Source organism: Larus michahellis, chromosome 1 (assembly GCF_964199755.1).
Source record: "Larus michahellis chromosome 1, bLarMic1.1, whole genome shotgun sequence".
NCBI lineage: Eukaryota > Metazoa > Chordata > Aves > Charadriiformes > Laridae > Larus > Larus michahellis.
In genome coordinates this window covers 120,729,688-120,751,492 of record NC_133896.1, presented here as the reverse complement: position 1 = coordinate 120,751,492, position 21,805 = coordinate 120,729,688, and the positions used below count along the sequence as shown (strand labels likewise).

Genomic DNA, 21,805 nt, shown 5'->3' with positions numbered 1-21,805 from the left:
CACAGTTCTTTTGATGCAGCCCAGGATGCAATTGGCTTTCTGGGCTGCAAGCACACATTGTTGGCTCATGTCCAGCTTTTCATCCACCAGTACCCCCAAGTCCTTTTCCTGTCTTGCCTCATGATCTTGTTTGGTTTGGTTGGTTTTTTCCTGAAATCTAGCATTTTTATTCTAACGCTTTACATTCAGCTTTCAAGTGTGGTGTTTGTAACTCACTCAGCTTCAGTTGTAATCTGGAACAGTTTTCTGTTTCTCTTTAAATACAGATGTAGACTTTTTAATTTTGTTTTATGAGAGCAATTCTCTTCCCAGCATATTAACTTCTATTCCAGCGAGTCTGGGAAGACTCCAGTCTTCAGATGAGGCAGAATGTATGTTTTGTCTTCCTCAGCGAACAGGATTAATGAGTAACTGCCTTACAATTAGCAAACATAAGCTTCAGAGAAAAGAACTAACCATTGTCTTTTATGCATATCTTGGACTTCCACTATATAAAAGTGACTGTGGCTGTTGGTTGCAAATGGCAGGCTATAATTATAGCATAAAAGGTAGATAGTTTCTACAGTCTGCATTGATGGTGGGTTATCAATGTGTCCTTACAAGATCTGCAAATAAACTAGTTGCTGTTGTTGCTTTTGTTGCTTACAACAATTCACAGGCTTAGGTAAAATTAATTTTTTAATAGTAACAAAATAATAAGTGTTTCTAACATTGTTGCACAGGTAAATATTTATATAAAGTTGAAGACTGCTGTAAAAATCCTTTGCTTTGAATTGAACCTTCACCATGTTTTGAGAATATATTCTTTGCTTTTATATGTGCATAAAAAATTAGTTCAGCAATTGTTATCAAAGAATTTATTTTTCACAGAGTCCTAATTATCCTGAATTATTTAGCAGGAGATGACTACAGATCCAAAGCAAAAGTAAAATACTTTCTTTTTCCCAATTATTATGTCAGACTGTTCCACCTCGAGCTGGAGTTATTAGTGCACCACAAAGCCATGTCCGTCCCTCTGGGGGGAGACCAGCACCTGAAACTCAGACCAAACCAGCTGAACCACCAAGGGGTGAGTTTACTTTAGAAGTTAAATATAAATGTCACTATTCAGTCAAGAGGTACTGTCTCTGTTTTGAATGCTTTGCTTTCAACAGATGTCTTCGTTTTTCACTAGAAATTAAGTTTCTTGAACGTAGTAACATTTGACAGTTTCTGTTAACCATCCACATGTATTGTAAACCCTTATCAGATAATAGGCAGCAGTCGAATGAGATCTAGACCCATAGATTTCATGCTATCAAGAGAAACTTTGATCAGATTGCTGTGTTTCATTCTTGAGCACATTGGTGTGTCCTATCATCTGTGTTGACTGCTGGACTGTTCTCTGCGCTGGTCGCTCTGTAATCATATTTGGAATAGTGTTTATGTTTAACTCTCAAAGACACTTCCTAAACTTAAATATTTTTTTTAATTGTGTTAATATCAAAATATGCATTTTATAATAGTGACTTACAAAATCCTTTTAAATACAACTGAAGTACATTTAATAATGACATGGTTTCTGGTTCTGTATTTTGTATCTGCGGCAATAATTCTTAATGGATATATGCTGAGCTTTCGATGACTTCTAATCTAATTGCCATGAACACCTGCTGGTCTTACAGCTCCTTCTTCTGCAGTTCTGGTGCTTCTGCAGTCACATGTTTTCATTCACTGCATTCTTGACATTTCTATTACAATTCTTTACAACGAGAAACACTGCAAATGTACTTGCAGGCTCACCATTGCTTCCTGAACCACTAAAGCCTCAGGCTGCCGGACCTGCTCAGCCCACCACTCAGCCACCGCCTGTGCTAAGGATGCAGGAGCCTCTGATACCTGTGGCATCACATCCATCTCAGACAAGTGCCCCACAAAGTCTGGAACCCCCACAACCGCCTCCTCGCAGCCGATCATCTCACAGTTTGCCTTCCGAATCTCCTCCTTCACAGCAGCAAGTAAGTAAAAAAACCCTTGTATATATGTTTTTTCATTAGGTAAATTAACACAGCTTGTACTGATTGCTATAGATTTTTGAGAAACTCCTAAAGCAAGCAAATAAACAAAAATAAAGATCAAAAGATTGGATTCAAAGATCATCAGGCTCTAGTAGGATAATACTTAATTGCTTATGTATTGTCCATGAATAACTAACATCTTAAATACTAAACATTTAACTTAAGATTTCTTATGACAGACTTAAAACTTATGGACAGCTTGTTCTTAAAATTATGTTGTAATTTGATAACTTTGTATGGAAAAATTCTCAAGCTAAGATATTTAATTTTATAATGACACGTGCATGACTTATAGTAACTAGCTAGCACAGATTTTGCTTATGAAGTAAGCTTTATGGACCACATGATGTAGTGCTCTATGTTGATGATAATTGACTGCAGGAAGACAATACTGATAGATACGTAATAGAAATATATTTCTCCCCATTCCCCGGTGTCAATTAAAATGTAGAAACATATCAAAATAATCTGAAAATTTAACACGGTAACATTAATATTCTGTTCTGTGGGATCGTTTAGAGTGTTGTTTTCAAAATAAAACCCCATTTTTCTAGGAAAAGCCATAGTTTCTTCCTACTGTTTAAAAAAATGCAGAAGTAGGTTTTCAGTGTTGTTTATATATACATAAGGCTAAACTTTTTCACTAAAGGCCAGTGCTGTTAGTTTTTACATTATCAGGTGCTAGGCCAGATAATAATTCTACTTGAATAAAAGCACAAATTAATTGAAGCTGATGGGTTTGTGCTCACCTTTTACAAAGAGTGAATTTGTGGGTTTGTTTTCTGGTGTTTGTGTTTTTTTTTTAAACATAAACTCACCTGTGGATATTTACAACTATGTAAGTTTTCATCAGTATTCTAGATTTTACCTTATCTCTACATCTGTAAGCCACTTTCACTAAAGCAGTTAGTTAATACCTATTTTGTACCACAACGAAGCTGCCAAATTCAGTCCTCAGTGAGCTGATTTTGAATTCTAATTGAAAAATCTTTAAATGCTCTTCCTCTCTTTCTGCTGAACCTCTCTCTCTGCCTGTTAACTTTTTTTTTTTGTTTGGAAACTTAGGCTAAAAAATGGAGGCTATTTTTGAATACACAGATAGAATATCAGGACTTTTTGTCATTTGTTAGAAAGCATTGTTGCCAGCAGAGAATATACATGGAGGCATAAGGTACTTGTGAATGTACCAATTTTGTGATTAGAAAGAGGTTGCGTTGTGTCACTCTTGAAAGCCTTACACTTTCTAAACGTAGTTTTACCGCTGATCATTTTGTGAAAGAGGTGCAAGCAGTTCTTTCAAAATCATTATGAAAATTACATTTATCTGTGTGTAGACACAGCAATCACAAATATGCTTACGAACACCGTGAACAGTTTTTTGAGCTGCGTAATGCTGTGGCTATATTGTTAACAATATCCAAAGCAGACAGTTTAAGACCAGTTCAGGGAGCTACAATTTTCTCTGCAATCAAATTCCTTTGATTAATGCAGGCTGTGCAATCACAAGGGAGGCTCACTTTGAGCTTCATTTATTGTCTCCAGCTTAGGTTTTTTATTTCTGTTTTCTGTTTTTTTTTCCTTTTTTATTTTTTAGTTTAGTTAAACAATGTTTATTTCATTTCTTGATTATCACTTGTAAATATGAAGTTTTCTGAGAAAAGGTCTTTAAATAAATACAAAAATCTTTTGAGAGGTAGTAGATTCCAAGCCCATCCTTTGATTCAAAATGTGACTGTGATATTTAAGAATGTAAATCTCTCCTTATAAAACTAATTTCTTATATACAATGGGAATATTCAGGATTCTATAGATTACCAGGCAATACATTAAAACAGAAAAGTAGTTATCGTAAATAGATTTTATTTGTTGTAAATTAAGGAGATTTTGTTTTTTGATTGAATGAGAAGTCTTATGGGGTTTTTTCAGCTTGAAAAACTATTACTATAGATGAGTGATTATACCAACACAGTTCCCAGAATGAGGGCTATAGCGCATTTTGTGTTAATAGATGGTTCGAATTAGACTGTCAGTAACCCAATTCTTACAATCAGTCTTCAAAAAATAGCACAATCAGCTGCACAATGAATGTCTGTATGGAAATAACAGTAGAATTGGCTTGAGCTGGGTTTTTTGTCTCTTAATGGTAGCGCTTACAAGTCTTACGATAGAATGCAACAGAAATTTAAAATTTAGCAGAGTGTGTAGTAAGTATTTTTGGTTTGTATTCATATCTCAAAAAATGGCTTTGTGAAAACTTAAAAGTATTGTTAATATGAGGTTGCTTTGTTACTTGGATTTTCTTCCTAATTTTCTTTCCTTTGATGTCTGTTTCTCTTTCACAAGCAGGAGCAACCATCAGGGTAACAGGTATCTGACTATTTACCAATCTTGTATGTGGTCTCCATCTATTCAAGCAGAAAAGATGTATGAATCTTGTTTTCATACATCTGCAGTCTCATCCACGTTAAAAATCACCTGTCCGCATTAATGAATTGACTGTCATACCATAGTTTGCTTTTCCCTTTCATAATGCAATTAAAAATGATACTGATAACTGTATTTATTAGCACCATAGCAAATATTTTGCCTCATCATCTTTTATGAAACAGTTGGAACCTCACGTATGTCGCTTAGTCACTGCTGAACCTCCTGGTCTCAGTCTATTTGGAAAGAAATGAGTAGGTGCTGGAGTTAACATTTCTCTATGATACAAATAAATCCTGATGCAATTGCACTGCCAAAGTTTTTTCAAAATAAAACCCGTATTTCACATTTCTCAAGGAACAGAGAACTTACTATTACTCAAAGTAAAATATACTGTTTGCTACAATTCTAAAAGCATGTGGTTACACAGTTATTCAGAGCAAATTTTTACCTACAATAGAGAGCAATTGGGGTTCACAGTTTCCTTGGGATCTTGTACTTCTTGATTACTTGGTTAATGAACGCAGGACTTAACCAGCTGGTGCCAAGCTGTATTTGATTTGTATTCTTTCTACAGTTCAGTTTTTCACATTTCCCCCCCCATTTACTCGATGCCTTTGTTTTAATATTATTTTCCAAAAAACTTAGTATTTACATAAAAAATACCAATGTTTAACTACTCTATTTATGGTTTGGTAACATTAGGCCTCATCTATTTTAGAAACTCTCTGAGGGAGTAGTACCAGGGAGGCATGTAACAGACATTATTGTTTCAAAAAAACCCACCAGAGCAAATGCATTGTTGTCCACATGCTTCTTTTTTCTTTCCAACCAATTCAAGCTACAACCGCAATTTTTAAAAGAAATTGCTATGCTGTATACATTGGGAGAAACCTACAATATTCTTATTATTCCTGAGAGTCTCTAAAGCCCGTAGACTAATTTTGCATAGCTGATTAGGCAGTGGATATGTGGAGACATGATTCAAACTATGCACAATAAATGCAGTAAAAACGAGACCTTTAAAGACTGAGGTTAGGCTATAATAATGTTGTATCTTAGTTGATAGTTTTAGCTAGCATCCTAGTTCAACAAAACATTAGTTAACAGAATTTTCGTGCTAAATATCCAAACTATTTGGGTGTAATAAGGTGATGTGTTAAAATGACACATTTGTTTTTAAAATTGGGATTCTCAGAAGCTGGTTCTAACTTGAGCATAATTCTTTGCATTCATTCAATAAGGGGAAGCTCCAAACTGTTCTGTCAGTGTGATGACTTGAACAAAGGTAGATATTCTACCTTTTTGGACAGTTGTTACGAGGTATAAAAGCTGCACTGTTGTTTGAAGAAAGGTATAAAAGCAGGAATAATTTGTTTTATTTAAAAGATGAGAAGTTCTGTGGAGAAAACTCTGTCTTCTCCATTTAGTATTATTCTAAACAATGATAACTTGCCATTTTAAAATATTACAAATGGATGACTGTACCTTCACATGTCAAGATGCACTGGAGATGCCTACGGATGCATATGTCTACATAGAAATATTTGAAGTGCATATACTAATTACACTAATTTTTCCTTTCATTGTGATGCTTAAATATCGCTTGTAACATCAGTGTTATAAACTCTCAAACAACGAAACGTAGAGCTTTTTATTTTGTATTTGTGCCAGGTTATCACTTGTTTAGAATATAGCATCATTTCCCAAGTTTCTTCAAGATTTTCTTACACAATGTCCACTAGTGCTTTTGGCTAGGATTCTGACCTGCATGAAGTAGATTCAAGCTGCATCAACCAACACGGGGGAAAACTGTGTTTAACAGCTAGTAGGCTTTTGTCCAGAAAAGGGGGTTAAGGGTTATTGTTTTCCAGAAAAGAAGCAATCATTCTACTACAAGTGCATTGTGCAAGTTACAGCCAAATCGTATTGAAGTTTCAGTTTAAGCGCACGAGCTTCTTTTCTTCGCATAGGAGAGTAAGAAATGGGGAGTTAGTAGTAATCTTACAACAGAAGCTACGTGATTACTAAGCACCTTGTTTTCTTTCCAGATTAAAACAAATGGAACGTACGGCACTAAACTTGGAACACAGTTAAACAGTGATCCTTTTGAAGATTTGTCATTTAAGCTGCTTGTGTCCAAGATGCAGACATCTGTTCGAACATCACCCGTTACAACTTTAAACCAAAAGGAGTTGATACAGTTGCCTTCAGCAACACAAAGAAATGCTGATACTTTGAATACTGTAAGTTGCATGCCAGCAATGCCTCCTATTCCAACCTTTCACGCATCCCAGGAACATAAGCGCAGCTCTCCAAATCCATTTATTACTGGACTGAACTGCACAAATCCATTCACTGAAAGAACTCCTAATGCTGGAAACCCATTCAGAACGGAGACGCGAGAGTCTGAAATAACTCCACATTTACTAGAAGGACATGCCGCTTGCAATCCTTTCCCTTCTCTAAATCCCCCCAGTTGTAATACAAGCAAGCCTGTATTTTCTGTTGATGCACCTGAAAACACTTTTTGCTTGCGAAGTAAATCTCTCATGGTAAAAAATGTACAGCCAAAAGGATGGGTAACGTTTGATGATGAGGAGGAGAATTTCAACGTAAAGCTAAAGCCATCTAAAAGTGTTCCAGATTTTAAGCAAATCAGCTCCAGGAAGTCAGCTGGATCTCCAGATTTGCTGGGCACTGAACAAAATACTTTTCTTGGTTCAGACTTTGACTTCGATAATGACTGGAATAAAAGTTCTACTGATTGCTTCTATACAATGCCAGCAAGAAGACCACCTGCACCTCCTGTACCATCAAGAATAACCAGCAACAGCTCCCCCGCTGATCCTTTCACTTCTTTGGCACCTAAGGTGTCAGCAACACAAGATTTTACAGAAAGATAGATGTTCAAAAATACAAGAGGTTATATTTGTTGCTACATTTATCCAGTAGAACAATTGGGCATTTGAGATTATTCTGTGTGCAATAATTAATTGTCAAGTGCACTGAAACTTAACTCTACTCATAAACAGCCACTATTGTTTGTGTATAAATTTTGAATATGTATATACGGTAGAGCACAAAAACCTATCTGAAATTTATTAAAATCCTGATGTAATAGTATTTGAATAGACAGAGAAAAAAAAGATGAGCTACTAATCCCATTAAAATACCCCAGTCTTGCAAATAGTTTTGCTTAGGGAGCTCTCTCCTTTCTGTTCCCCTTTGTGGAATTTCAAAAAAAGAGGCTCCCTGCTGGTAGCCTCCCCGCTCCCTTTTTACTGTTTTGTTGATTGATATTTATCAGTATTTACCAAAGAGCTGCCAAAGTTTATTGAGATTTGAATGTTGACGAGTATTGTTTAGAAGTTGTTTAATTTATAACAGAGGCTATGGATATTTGTAAGGCTTATATTTGAACTTGAGGCACAACAAAAATAGTTTAATTTCAAGATACAAACAAAACTTTGCGTATTAATATATTCAATATTTGACTTTAATTTTCTGTGTCAGTACATTTCAGCTACTAAATCTTATTGTGACATATACTCACTAGCATTACTTCAGAACAATTGTTCCATATCTTCCATTTATGCATTACTATTTTAAAGATACTTTTTTTTTCCACAAATTGGAAACAACTGATAGAACAAGCTTTTCCTCAACCTCAGGGAAAAAATTCCCCTTGGGTTTTGAGAAACAAAGCAGCCTTTACCAGTTGCAGACAACGTGTTGAAGCTGGCTCGTCCCAGTCTCCTCTTTTGCAGGCCAGGAGGGCTTTTTTTGTCCTATGGAAAGACCCGAGCAAGGGAGTCAGCAGCCACGTTACAACATCAAGAGGAGGAAGTTGTCTTGTGTGACTGGCCCGTCTGCCCAGCATCCTCCCCATCTACTAGTCTAGTTTTTAAAATCTTACTTTCAAAGTAAACGGGAGAACAGTAATTCTCTGAGCTGAACAATATCATTCTGTCGCTTTGGCAGTTCAAACCGAGTGACTCTTCCTCGCCCAGAGACAGGGACCCTCCTCTGTGTGGTGCTGCTCTGAGGCTAGTGAAGGCTAAGTCACGGTTCTACATATTATGCTATAAAAACAGCAACTCTTTGTGCTTTTATGATTTTCTAAAGCTCACGTGAGATTACATAAAATACAATACGTTGTCATCTTGAGGCAATTTAAAATAACTGATTTCCTTAGCTCCATTTATGTATGCTTATAAAACCCTGCGGTTCTTAAAATTCGCAGTGTCTGAAGACATAACTCGTAGAGGCAGCTGCGTGCTTTCATCCAGAGCTGAATTTGTCACAAGGTTGTCACCTGCCGGGGGACTGCAAATACACGCCTACACGCATTGGCTTTCTTGCGAACAAACTCTACTGGTTGTGCAAAACCAGGGACTGCAACGCAACACACTAGCGTTATAGTAGCAAAAGACAGGATGACAGTACCTTTTCCCCCCACCCCCCCACCTTTAAATTCTCAAATGCTATCGAAACACTCTTCCTTTAAACAGTATATGCTTAGCCATGAGCTGCAGTTGGACGGAGGAGTGACGACAGTTTTATATTGTGCTTTTTTCCCCCGTTCAGGTCATTAAACAGTACTTGTACATTTTAAACAGCCGTGGTACTTACACGCTTTGTGCTTCGGTGTGTGAATGACCTTGTTTTAAACCTGTTGCTCTGCACATCCATGTGATTGGTGTTTTGGTATATTCTTACATTAGCAAAACAATTTGGGGGGGGGGAGGGGGCCAGGGAACTTTTTTGCTAGTGGGAGTTACGTGATAAATATGTTCTTTGTTGAATATTTAATTACAGTGATGAAAAACTACTGTCTAAAATGTACCTGGTATACAGCACCTCTACACTTTACGGGATTACGGAGATCGACGGCAAATTACTGCAGAGATCACAAGAAACGTTCCCAAAAAAACATAGTGTGTATTTATATATCTATAGCTTAACCACTGTAACGTGTATTAAGGGAAATAATTACTAGCAGAAGTTCTGAAAATACTAAGAATTAAAATTAGAATCGCTCGACGCCTATTTCATGAATTCTGTGTTCCCTGTGGTAGACGGCTCTGTGAAATGTGACCATTTTCTCGCTTTGCGGCGCACGGACACCCCGACCCCCCCGCGCCCCCAGCACCCCCCGCTCCGTCCGTCCGTCCGTCCCGCAGCTGCACCACCGAGCCCCCGCCGTACCCACCCTGTCTGCGGAAGGCGGCGGTGTATTCATGAAAATAAACGTACCTGCCCTAAAGGAGTTTTACCTTTTTCTCTCTTTGTCTCTCGGGGGCCGCCGCGCCACCCACACACACACCCGCCCGGAGGGGTGGCGCGGGCCCTTTAAGCGGCTCTGATGACGACAGCGGGAGGGCCGGAAGCGGAAGCGCCGACGGAGAGGGCCGGCGCCGGGTGGTGGATAGGGCCGCTGGCCGCTCCGGTGGCGCTCGGGCGGCTGCGGTGGGCGCTCGGGCGGCAGCGGGGCGGGCGGCACCGCGCCCTCAGGGTGTCCGGGAAGCGCCGGGCGCCGCCTTTTCCCCTCTCTCTCCCTTCCCGCCGCCGGTATCCAAGGACGCGGTGCGGTTGCTGTGGGGGTTTAACGGTACTAACGGCTGCCGCCGCCGCCTCCTCCTCTTCTTCTCCCCGCGCAGAGCGGCGCCGCCGCCCGCCCCGGCCCCGCCATGGTGCGGCTGCACGTGAAGCGCGGCGATGAGAGCCAGTTCCTGCTGGAGGCGGCCGGCAGCGCCCGCCTGGCCGAGCTGGCGCCCCTCGTCGCCCGCATCTACAACGGGAGGCTGAAGGTGCAGCGCCTCTGCTCAGGTACCGGCCCGCCGGCCTCCTCCCACCCTAGCCCCGGCGGGCGCTGGCTTCTCCCCCTGCGCCCGAGCGGGCTCACCGCCCGGCCGGGCCTCCGGCGGGTGCGAAGCGCCGAGGCGGGGGGGCGGGCGGCCTTCGGAGCAGCGGGAAGCAGGGCTCAGGAGCTGCTCCGTCTCCCGGGTGTTCGTTGGCTCGCAGACCGGGAACAGAGGGGGTGGCGCTGGGAGGTTACTTGGCTGCGGCCTGGCAGGAGTTCTACGCTGGCAGAAGTTAAGAAATACCTCTCAAATGCCAGCTTGGCAGCAGGCGAGCCATCCTCCCCTAAGTTTAAGAGAACAGTGAGTACCCACCAAAACCACCAAACCATGTGCAAATTCCCACCTTCTGGTATTTTTGTAGTCCTTATTTTTTGGAGCCCGTGCGGCTCCAAGCTTGCCACTGTACATGGCTGAAAACTCATCCGTGGCATGACTGAACTGCAGTGTGTCCTGTTCCAGAGCAGCTGCATAAATCCTTTGTGACCAGCAGTGTACCCTACAAACGAAATGATTGTTGTCAATGTTGTCCGGTTGTCTACTGCATGCTTGGTGCAAGGCATCCACTTGCCACGTGATGGAGAATCACGGGATGTGTCTAAATGAGTGCTTTAGTTCAATTCACGAGGTGGCTTTTGAAAAACATTTACTGTTTGTCCCTGCTGACCCACTTTGGTTTGTATTGTGTATCAGCCTGGTAACGCGTGAGTTCAGGTTCCCTTCAGATGAGACTGACCTGAAGGGTGCAGCCCGTCTACACCTGGTGTGCTCCAGCTGCAAATATGTATGCAGTGTATGAGGCTATACTGATGCGAATCCGAAATTAAAAAAAACTCCAAAGCCCAGACACTGTGATTACAATATTTTCAGCACTCACTCGTTCTGCAGATCTGCTGCTGTTGCTCCACAGTACTTGCTAATTTAGTTTTAGCCTGTATGTTTTCGTGTGGGTGCCCGTATTCCCAGCCATGAGAACAAAATTGCCATATCTTGGGACTCGGGGTACTTTTGGTGTGTCTGTTGTGATATGGATGTGCTTTAATTAGTGTAGTGAAGGTAAAGAGGCTGGATGGCCTTCAAGGAAAGGATGCTATGAAGTGGGCGACAGCTGGATTAGTAGTTCTGGGGGAAAGTAATGAGTGTAGCTTGCAGGCCAAGGATCAGATGCTGTAGGCTAGATAACAGGGTTAGGAAACCGCATCCACACACTGCCTGTTCTCACTGCGTGGGACTGTGCATTGGTAACCAGCATTTACACTTCTCTGTTGTCTCAGCTAGAATTATCCTGGACCGTTGCTACTTGATTAGACATAAATTACTATGGAGACTTTTCTTTATTTTTTGTTTCATACTCTGTGTGAATCTGACCCTTTGGGTCAGATGTGGTATGGACAAAGCTATAGGTAGTCCAGTTACATATTTTCTCAACGGCAAATAAATTAATTACTGTATAACAATAAAATGTTTCCCCATTTTGAAAAAAGTTGCTTTCCCAAAAGTACTTAGAAAAAGGAATATGCAGTCAGCTAAAGCTGACTAAGGAAATACCAAACAGAAAAAGTTTATGGCTAGCAAGTATGTGTAGGTTTGCGTACCTGCACTATGTCATTTGTTACATTGTTTCATATGTGTGAAATGTATGAATTGTAATGTAATTACAGCATATGTATCTACATACATGTATTTATATACCTTATTAGTTATTCCATATACTTAGCTCTTTAAAAGCTGAAGGCTAGGAGTATGGTTTTCCCTGCGTGTATGTATGTGAAAGGCTTTTGTAAATTGTATGTTCTCAATAACACAAAATTTTAATCTTGTTCTTTAAACCCTTTAAAGAGATGGAGGAGCTGGCAGAGCATGGTATTTTCTTGCCTTATAATATGCAAGGACTGACAGATGAGCAAATCGAAGAGCTGAAGTTAAAGGATGAGTGGGCAGAAAAGTGTGTGCCAAGTGGTGGAAGTGTCTTCAAGAAGGATGAAATTGGGCGAAGAAACGGACACGGTAAATCGACTGTAAATGTTTGTTTCTTTCCCTCCAGACACAGAAAACCTATTATATAATGAGGAACATAAAAAACATAATTCTGGACCTTTCACTTTTACCTCACTATCCTGGAAGAAGAAAAAACCCAAGTAGATACCAAGTATACATTTGATTTCAGGCCAGTGTGTTAGCTGGCTCATGTTGATTTGCTAATGTTGTGGTTTAACCCCAGCCGGCAGCTAGGATCACACAGCCGCTCGCACAGTTCTCCCCCTCCTTCCCCAGAATGGCAGGGAGAAGAGGGAGAAAACTAGGAGGAAGGAAAGGGGGGTGGGGGGGGAACTCGTGGGCTGAGATAAAGGCAGTTTAATAGGACAATAACAGAAAAAGGAAAATAATAATAATAATAATGGTAAAAGAATATACAAGATAAGGTAACACAACACAAATCACTCTCACCACCTGGTGAATTGGTTGCCCAGCTCCTCTTGGGCAGTGATCACTGATTTCCCCCCCCCGGCCAACCCCCATTTATATACTGAGCATGACGTCTACGGTGTGGAATATTCCACTGGCCATTCTGTTGTTCTGTCTGCGCTCCTTGGCTTCTATAGGAAGTTGGAAAAAGTTCTTGAATAGTATAAACATTGCCTAGCAACAACTAAACCAATATGCATTATTGACATTCCTTTCATACCAAATCTGAAAACACAGCAACCACTAGAAAGAAAATTAACTCTATCCCAGCTGAAACCAGGGCAGCTAATTATAAAAATCATCCTATAAATAAACTATATTAAAGGCAGTCGTAGATTTGTTAAGGAGTAGCTATTTCAAGCGTCTGTTTTCACAATAGATCAGTTAAGCTATCAGTTACATACATAAGTCTTCTGTCTTGGATTAGGACCTGGTGTAATGGTGATTTAAAGCCAAAATAGTAGTATATCTCTTCAGCACATATGCTGTTTAACTTTGCAACTGTAGTACTTGAAAAGTGAACTCCAAAGATAAGTAAACAATTATCAGAAGCAAGTTTGACTGTTTCACTGTAATTTGTAAATGTATACCTGTGTACTGTTTTTCTCCAGAGGCTGCAAGATACGTTAACAGGTTGTTTTTCTACTATTTCTCCTTTTTTCTCATTCACTGTGGCTCAGACTTACTGAAGTCACTCCTGTCACTTTTTCTTGCTGCAGCTCCAGCCAAGTGGTTTTGCTTTAGCGCTTGGCGTGTGTATCGAGCACCACTGTACAGCCAGGCGCGTGAGGACTGATTGCACGGAAGAGACCGCGATTGTCTTCTTGCTGTCTGTCCCTGACACCACAGCAGCCCTTGTCGGGTTGACAGCCCTTTAGATGTTGATTGCAGGGCAGCTCAGTTAAGGAGGAATCTTCGACTAACTTAAATCTTAACTTGTCATGCACAAACATCTTACTCCAGGTGTCTTATTTTGGGGAAAAAAATTCTTCTAACACAACACGTTGCCCAATAAAATTTAAGCCCTTGCTGAACTTGATCAAGAGCTTATAGCTAAATGTCTTCCCTCCTAATTGTGTTCTCAGAAATAGCTGAATGTCTCGAGCAAAGCCTGTCTTGTTTGGCATGGTTTTGAGCAGTGTTGGGCCTTACAGTAAAAATTTACAAGCAACTTTAACGTCAGAACAGTACCGCTTTTACTTGTAGTTGTACTTGGGTATTTATTTGTTAGCGGGAGGACACCTTTGTAATATGAACAAAGTTACATATTGAACAGCATGTAAACGTGGGCCAAACGAAATACCATCAAATGGTGCATTTAAATATTCAGCTGTGAATGAATATGATTAAATTGGATTTTTGTTTTTGAGGAGAGGCGTTTTGTAACAAGTGAAATAGGTAATTATAATGTGAAATGCACATTGTATTCACAAAACTGCATTTGGTGTTAGGTTGAAATCTTAATTGGAAAAAAGTCAGAAAACCCCAAGCTCTTGTCCCCTTTTATGCATGTCTGCCAGCACAGCCCACCGTAGACCTAAGTATGGCATGGGAAAGAGAGTCTTGGTTTTGGTTGTGGCGATTATGAAATTATGGCTGTTGCTTTCTACTCAGTACTTTTATCCCAGATGAAGTTCCAAATACCAGTCAGATGTCTTTGTGCAAAAGTAAGTTTGTCTTTCCCAGGAGAAATACTCTTTTGTTTCTTAAGTTAGTAAGAAATATGGCAATGAACTATCAAACTGGTAAATGGACTGCAACTTAGTCGTGTCTCTCTTGCTTTGTGATTTAACAATGTTTCATTTGCTTACAGTAGAGAATAACCTGGACAGGTCATTTGCTTGGGTTTTTTGTCATAAGTGTAGACTATTAAATATGTGTCTCTTATTTTTAGCTCCAAATGAAAAAATGCAGCAAGTTATAAAGAAGACAATAGAGGAAGCCAAGGCATTAATCTCTAAGGTAAGTTTCCTGAAGTAGCACGTGGTATGTGGTACTGTCTTAATAGGTGCTATGTAGTTGGGCAGCTTAAGAAAAAATAGACTTTTTTCAGCGCAAGGGGTGAGAATTTTTGAGTAGTATCATGAAGTGATGTGAATAGTCTAATAAAAGCTGACATTTCTGTTAATGATTTTCTTAATGGCTTTTGGCAACTCGGTTCAACAAGTTAAGGAATCAGATATTAAACTCCAAGTGAATGCTGGCAACCGAGCCCACATTGAATGATTAAATCACGTTTAATTTTATCCACAGGCTCTTAATTTGCTATTGATGCGTTCTTTAGGTGAATGCTTGTTGTGTTTTGTGGTGAAAAATTAACAGCGTTCTGTGATGTTCCTGGAAAAAAATACCTTCTGCTCCTTAACATAGTCTTTTGAGTTTCATGTGTAATTAATTGAAAAATATGTTCTAATCGCTTAGATTAGGCCTTGGTTTTACAAGCACTCGGACTCATGCTTAGTCCCAATGAGTTTGTGTGTTTAAAGATAAGTGTGAGGGTATGTCCTGATGATACTATGGTCTCAATTATTCAGCCTCACTTTACCAAATCTGTAGATGGTCTGTATTGTGTCTCAAATTTTGTATGATTTTGAAACACAAATTAAGTAATATTTATTGTCAGGTTGCTTTTTTTTGTAAACATGTGAAAGTAATTTTCTTCTCCCTACCCCTACAATTCTGGGAATTGGTGTGTGTGGAACTTTAAAACAGCTTTAAACCACTTATGCAAATAGATAGCATTACTGAATTTTTAGTGTTGCCTGTGCGCTTAAGTTGGCCTTCTTGGCTGTTTTGTTGCTGATAACAGTGTCATATCGGTGATTTAGAGTGAGCAGCTCAGTGTTTCCAAAGGCCTTGTGGAGGCAAGCAGAGGAGCTGCCCTGTCGCCTGGCAGTACTTCCAGTGTGCTGAGTTGCAGCAAACCTTTTCTGAATTGAGGCAGGTTTTCAGCCAAACTGTTCTGAGTCGTAGCAAAATCTACACAAAATGAGAGATGTTTCAGATTAAAACTTCTGGACTCGAAAGATTTTCTCCAGATGGACTTCTTTTTCTGTTGGATCGCATCTCATCAACTCTATTTCTAAACTCGGAGGAAATTAATAATATCTAGTTTTACTTCTTAAGTCGAAGATATCTTCAGATCTGGTCTCCACTTTTCAGGACTTCCTGGGTGAAACTTCTAACTATATGTTGTCATTTACAATAAAAAGTTGCAAAATTCACAGAATCATAGAATCGTTTTGGCTGGAAGAGACCTTTAAGATCATCAAGGTCAACCATTAACATAACACTGCCAAGTTACCACTAAACCATGTGCTTCAGTGCTACATCTGCATGCCTTTTAAATACCTTCGGGGATGGTGACTCCACCACTTCCCTGGGCAGCCTGTTCCAATGCTTGATAATAACCCTTTTAGTGAAGGAATTTTTCCTAATATCCAATCTAAACCTCCCCTGGCGCAGCTTGAGGCTGTTTCCTCTTGTCCTGTCATCTGTTACTTGGGAGAAAAGACTGACCCCATGTCACTACAGCCTTCTCCCAGGTAGTTGTAGAGATCAATAAGGTCTCCCCTCAGCCTTCTCTTCTCCAGGCTAAACAACTCCTGTTCCCTCAGCCGCTCCTCACAGGACTTGTTCTCCAGACCCCTCACCAGCTTCGTTGCCCTTCTCTGGACCCGCTCCAGCACCTCAATGTCTTTCTTGTAGTGAGGGGCCCAAAACTGGACACAATATTCGAGGTGGGGCCTCATCAGTGCCGAGTACAGGGGGACGATCACTTGCCTAGTCCTGCTGGCCACACTATTCCTGATACAGGCCAGGATGCTGTTGGCCACCTTGGCCACCTGGGCACACTGCTGGCTTATATTCAACCAGCTGTCAGCCAGCACCCCCAGGTCCTTTTCTGCCAGGCAGCTCTCCAGCCACTCCTCCCCAAGCCTGTAGCACTGCATGGGATTGTTGCGACCCAAGCTCAGGACCCAGCACTTGGCCTTGTTGAACCTCATGCAGCTTGCCTCGACCCATCAATCCAGCCTGTCCAGATACCTCTGTAGACCCTTTCTACTCTGAAACAGGTCAACACTCCCACTCAGCTTGTTGTTTACAAACGTCCTGAGGGTGGACTCAATCCCCTCAGTCACATTGTTGATAAAGATATTAAAGAGAACAGGCCACACTGCAATGCGTGCTTACTTACTCCAGAAATTACAGCCATTCACTGGTGAATGAAGTTAATGATAGTTGGTGAAGTGGTTTGTTACGTTCATCACTTTATAATGATGAAAATGGAGAAATACACCTGTGTATTTAAAAAAAAAAAAAAAAAAAGGCTGATCATCTGAGATTAAGAAACCAATTGTACTTGCCAGTTAACTAGTTTAAGAATGTCCACAAGGAGGCAACATTCCCTTACTCTCTTTTTTATAAACCTTGTTGCTTAAAATATTGGAACTGTGAAATCCATAAGCAAAAACTTTTTCTTCTCTTCCAGACGTGTCGTTTTTCCTCTATCCAAACCCTCTGTTGCAGTAGGGTTTGGAATGATGTCAAGTATTTTATCTTACAGATCTCTGCATAAGCTGTGCAATATGCCAAGTTTTACTCTTCTGCTCACATGTGCTCTATTTTTTTCCTGAAGTTTTAGGCCCCCCTCTTGCCCTCACTCGAATTCTACTGTTTTGAATCTTGTTCGTGAATCTTAAGTACTTGGAACAAAAAACTCCCCATCCAGTTTCTGTGGTCATACGCGTACTTGTTTGAATGCCTGTATCCCACAGACATCTGTTATTAAATACCTCCTGCACGATTTAGTGAAGATTTTTATTTTATTTTTTTGCCTTCCCCTCCCACCCCCCACCCCCCCCGCCCCAGTGTAAGCAAGCTAAATGGAGGGGGCAAAAGTGTAGTGATGTATCCAGAAGTCAATATGCAATTGAGAAAATTTGTGCTCCTAATATCTTTGTGCAGCCAGTTAGCTTTGCTCAAATATCCCACTGTTACCTTTGAGCTGACTACAAAGCAAAGTCTTTCTGCATGTGTTTTTTAAATTACCAATGATCCCTGCCTGTGTTTCAGAAACAAGTTCAGGCCAATGTGTGTGTTAACATGGAGATGGTGAAAGATGCATTGGACCAGCTCCGAGGGGCCGTGATGATTGTGTATCCAATGGGATTGCCTCCGCATGATCCAGTTCGGATGGAGTTTGAAGATAAAGAAGACTTGTCGGGAACTCATGTATGCAGTAATGTATTTGGATTATCTGTAGTGCCTGGGTTAAATATGTGTTATACTGTTCTCTGTTTTGTCAATGAAGGTTTTTTCATTTGCACGACAAATTTTGTTCAGTATTTTTGTGTGATAGTTTATGTAAAAGCACACCAATAGCTTAACTAGAAATAAGGTTAATGAAGTTTATTTCAAATGTTACAGAGTTGAGTTCAGCTAAGTTTTGGATCCATTTTAAATAGCTTGTAGTTTCTTTCTAATGCCAGTATTGAGAATTTATTGCCCAAAGTGTTTATGTTTATGAAGATTGAATGGGATATAAATGAAAATGCTGTAGATTAATATGAGGAGAAAAATGTAGCAGAAGTATAGTGTAAAATTAGGTGAATTACATTGGCCTTTCTGTTAAGAATTCCAGAAAGATTTTCCCTGAAAATTTTTCAGGTTTTGAAAAAAAAGCAAAAAACCAACACCCTTTTTGTTTATTTGGCACAGGCTGGACTTGAAGTTATAGAAGAATCAGAAGCACAATTATGGTGGGCAGGAAAGGAGTTGAAAGAAACAAAGTTGCTCTCTGACTATGTAGGCAAAAATGAGAAAACAACCATCATTGTCAAGATACAGAAAGTAAGTATCGCTGGGAGATTTCTTTACAAGTTATTCACCTTTGGCTGTCTAATTCTCTGTGGAAGAGAATTGTCTGTAGGTGTATAAAATGGGTTAGATTAGTTCTGGCTTAAAACTACATCTATTTTAAGGTTTTCATTTATTATATTCTGTGTTTTTCTTTAGTAATTCCTTTGCCTGTCAGTTAAATACTGTAGTTGCTATTACTTGCTCCATAGCACTTTTCTGAAGTACAGCAATGAGATATTTAAAAATAGATGAAATAGCAACTGAAAAGTTTAAGAAACCTCAACTGGCTTTTCAGTTGGCTTCAGAGCCTGAATTTACACCCTCCCAAAGTGTTCAGTGAGAACTCACTGAGTGCTAGAAGGAAAAACCACCCAGTGGTGCTGTCAGCTGCAGCTCACCTAAAGCTTCCAGCTGAAAGAAACGAGACTTTCCAGTCATCAGATGTGATGAAACAGATAAGGCCTTCTGTATTAATTGTAAACATAGGTCTGATGAGTCATCCTATGGAGTAATGAGCTAAAATGAGGCCAAGACCTCCTGCTGCTCCTCTATTATAGACCTGATGCTTCAGCAAAAGCCAGTCATCAAGTGTATACTGATGTCTGACGCAACGGTCCTGTTCTGGCAATATCAGAATTAGCACCAAGCCACTGGGACTGTTGATTGTTTTTTGGACAAAATGATTTTGTACTAACTGTGCAGTTGTGTTCATTTCTGGTGAGAGTGCCATACTCAAGGGAAGAATGTTTGGTGTTTCAGTTCATTCTCAGAGCTTTGTCAGAAGGTGCTCACCGTGTTTGTGTGTGTATGTATCTGTCTCTCTGTATAAAATCACATTCAGAGGGTGCTTTTGTGAATGTAAAATGTCTCGGAGTACTTACCCCTAGCTCAGGATTACTCCAGAGCTGCATTTCACTTCCATGCCAGTGAGAGCTTCTCTGCAACAGAAAGCATTACTGGTTATGGCAGATCTTATTATCTGCAGATGTCTGTAATAGAATTACTCAAAGAGGAGTCAAGTGATTTATGTGTTTGTCATTTAGAAGACCAGAATTGCTTTCTCTTTCCTATCAGGTTGGCTGAGAAGTTGTGTGACAACTCAACAGCCATTAAGTGTAGGCTCCCAAGAAAGTTGTCTTACTGTCTAATTAGATGATGGACTTCTTCAGAGAACGCAAAGTCGTATGGTGGTTTTCTATCTGACAAGAGGTGCCTGCATTCTTGTGTTGGAGAGCTAATTTAAACCACCTCAGACTCTTTTTGTTTCAGAGAGGATTCACCATCTCCATTCAAACTGTTATGTTTGCTATTGTTGACAATAGCTGTCATCAGCTGTTTTCTGCTGTGTGCGTCATTTCTTCCACGAGGACAGTTGCCTGGAAAAGAAAAAGAAGTTCTTTTATTTGTAGTAACAAATAAAATTTCTTTTATTTTAGTGTTTTGTAACTGCTTTCCTTCCCTGCTTTACTAAGTCATATGCCATCTTGAGTCTGTATTAGCAGGGGAGCTAAAGATGGATGGGCCCATCCTGAGACATCTAGAACGGCCGTAAAGTAGAGAAATTTATTATGTCTTTTAGAGAGGAAACTTCAGTAAAATAGACTCAATCCTGTTTGCGGCTTCCATTGATGTCCACAAAATTGACAGCATGATTCAGATGCTGAGATGAAAAAATAATTCTTACTGAATGCGGCAGAAGTTTCTCAACATTTATTTTCCTGTCCTGAGGGACCTTATTAAATTTGAAAAATCCTATTGTCTGAAGAAAGATTTTGCTATCTTTGCGTAGCAGCGTCTCTTTTGTATCACAAATGTCATCATAAATAAAATTTATGATTTCCCTTTCAGAAAGGACAAGGAGCTCCAGGGCGTGAACCTCTGATTAGTCACGAAGAGCAAAAACAGATGATGCTGTATTACTACAGAAAGCAGGAGGAACTTAAGGTAACAGTGTCTTTTTACTGTATGCGAGCTGTGCTGTTGTAGACACTAGCCGCAGGTTACATTTGTTACCGCCTGCTTAACTTGTTCGTTCTGTTTACAGAAACTAGAAGAGGATGACGACGACTCATTTCTAAATGCTGAGTGGGCAGACAACCATGCTTTGAAAAGGCAATTTCATGGTGTAAAAGACATCAAATGGGGTCCAAGATGAAGCTCTGCAAACACCTTTTTGCCTCTGTAAGCTGTTTGGTTGATAGACTTGTTTGCAGTGAGGAGTTGTGTTGGGTGCAGTAGGTTCTTCCGACACAAGCTGGAATTGTCCCTTCCGTAGCAGGTGCCTGTTTCAGCCTTAGGTTTTCAATTAAAGTTTACATTTCTGTGTAACTGTAGCAGCACTTGTCTCTGCAAAGGGTGGAATCAATCCTGTTGAAGTTTGTTATTTTATTAGAAACTTGTAATTTGAATATTGAAATATTAAACTATTTCATAGATAATACAGCTAATAAATATGCACTAGAATGTTTGGTATTGTTTTGAGTGGTCTTTATACTTTCTTCCTGATTTTTGCGTTTATTTTAGATGTTACAGTCTGTAGAAGGTAATTTATTTGATAAGAAATCAGTTTTCCCAGGCTAATCCAGTGAGTTAGTGATTGTTATGTGCTTCTTTGCATTTCAACATAGCTAATTCCAAACTATAATTTTTAAATGAGTTGACCTCTTAACAATTGTTTAAAGGAAATATTTTTATATAAACACAAATAACACAAAAATCCTTGTGGAATGCTTCATTTTCATTCCTTTGGTTTAGTTTGCACTGACATTGGAAGCCAACCTAGTGATCCCATTCCGTTTAACAAACTGTTAGCCATGATGCTTTTATCTGCAAAGCCACCTGCTTTTTTCTGTAAACAGAAACCTGATTACAAAGTAGCTTGGATACAGTGAAACCAAGTTTAATAGGGCAAGATCTCCAACACGGAAGTACTTCCAAGATTATGACTGGACTAGAAATGTTTAGTTTCTAACAAATCAGCATTTTAAAAGGAGAAATCATTACATTTATCGGAGAGAGTTTCCACTACATGCTTGATGTTTAGGATCCTGTCACTGGTTCTAAAATGTATCATCAGCCAGTTCTGGGTTCAAGACTAACAAGGGAAGTGTGAGTAGGCTTGAAGTAATTGTG

General features: G+C 39.9%; 2 protein-coding genes across 17 annotated transcripts in view; both read left to right on the top strand.

Annotated features, from left to right (window-relative positions):
* SYNJ1 (synaptojanin 1) overlaps nucleotides 1-9,115 on the top strand; it is a 69,642-nt gene extending 60,527 nt beyond the window's left edge. For 8 of the 16 annotated variants that reach the window (XM_074600916.1, XM_074600902.1, XM_074600910.1 and 5 more), the window contains 3 exons: nucleotides 961-1,069; nucleotides 1,777-1,997; nucleotides 6,533-9,115. In XM_074600916.1, coding sequence (XP_074457017.1) covers nucleotides 961-1,069; nucleotides 1,777-1,997; nucleotides 6,533-7,387 — 1,185 coding nt within the window. In that variant the 3' untranslated portion in view covers nucleotides 7,388-9,115. Of the gene's footprint in view, nucleotides 1-960; nucleotides 1,070-1,776; nucleotides 1,998-4,400; nucleotides 4,425-6,532 lie in introns of all 16 variants that reach the window. The other 8 variants (XM_074600965.1, XM_074600993.1, XM_074600970.1 and 5 more) reach the window with 2 other exon arrangements.
* A 727-nt stretch (nucleotides 9,116-9,842) lies between these two features.
* CFAP298 (cilia and flagella associated protein 298) lies at nucleotides 9,843-21,140 on the top strand. The gene is made up of 7 exons (XM_074601029.1): nucleotides 9,843-10,313; nucleotides 12,185-12,352; nucleotides 14,706-14,773; nucleotides 17,888-18,046; nucleotides 18,533-18,664; nucleotides 20,522-20,617; nucleotides 20,718-21,140. Exons 1-7 carry the CDS (start codon nucleotides 10,175-10,177, stop codon nucleotides 20,826-20,828), a joined length of 873 nt encoding a protein of 290 aa, XP_074457130.1. The 5' UTR covers nucleotides 9,843-10,174; the 3' UTR covers nucleotides 20,829-21,140.
* The last annotated feature ends 665 nt before the right edge of the window (nucleotides 21,141-21,805 follow it).

Coding starts and splice junctions, on each gene's coding strand:
- CFAP298 (XM_074601029.1), top strand. CDS start 10,175: ATGGTGCGGCTGCACGTGAAGCGCGGCGATGAGAGCCAGTTCCTGCTG. Junction 10,314..12,184: donor GGTGCAGCGCCTCTGCTCAG/GTACCGGCCCGC, acceptor AACCCTTTAAAG/AGATGGAGGAGCTGGCAGAG. Junction 20,618..20,717: donor GAAAGCAGGAGGAACTTAAG/GTAACAGTGTCT, acceptor TTCTGTTTACAG/AAACTAGAAGAGGATGACGA.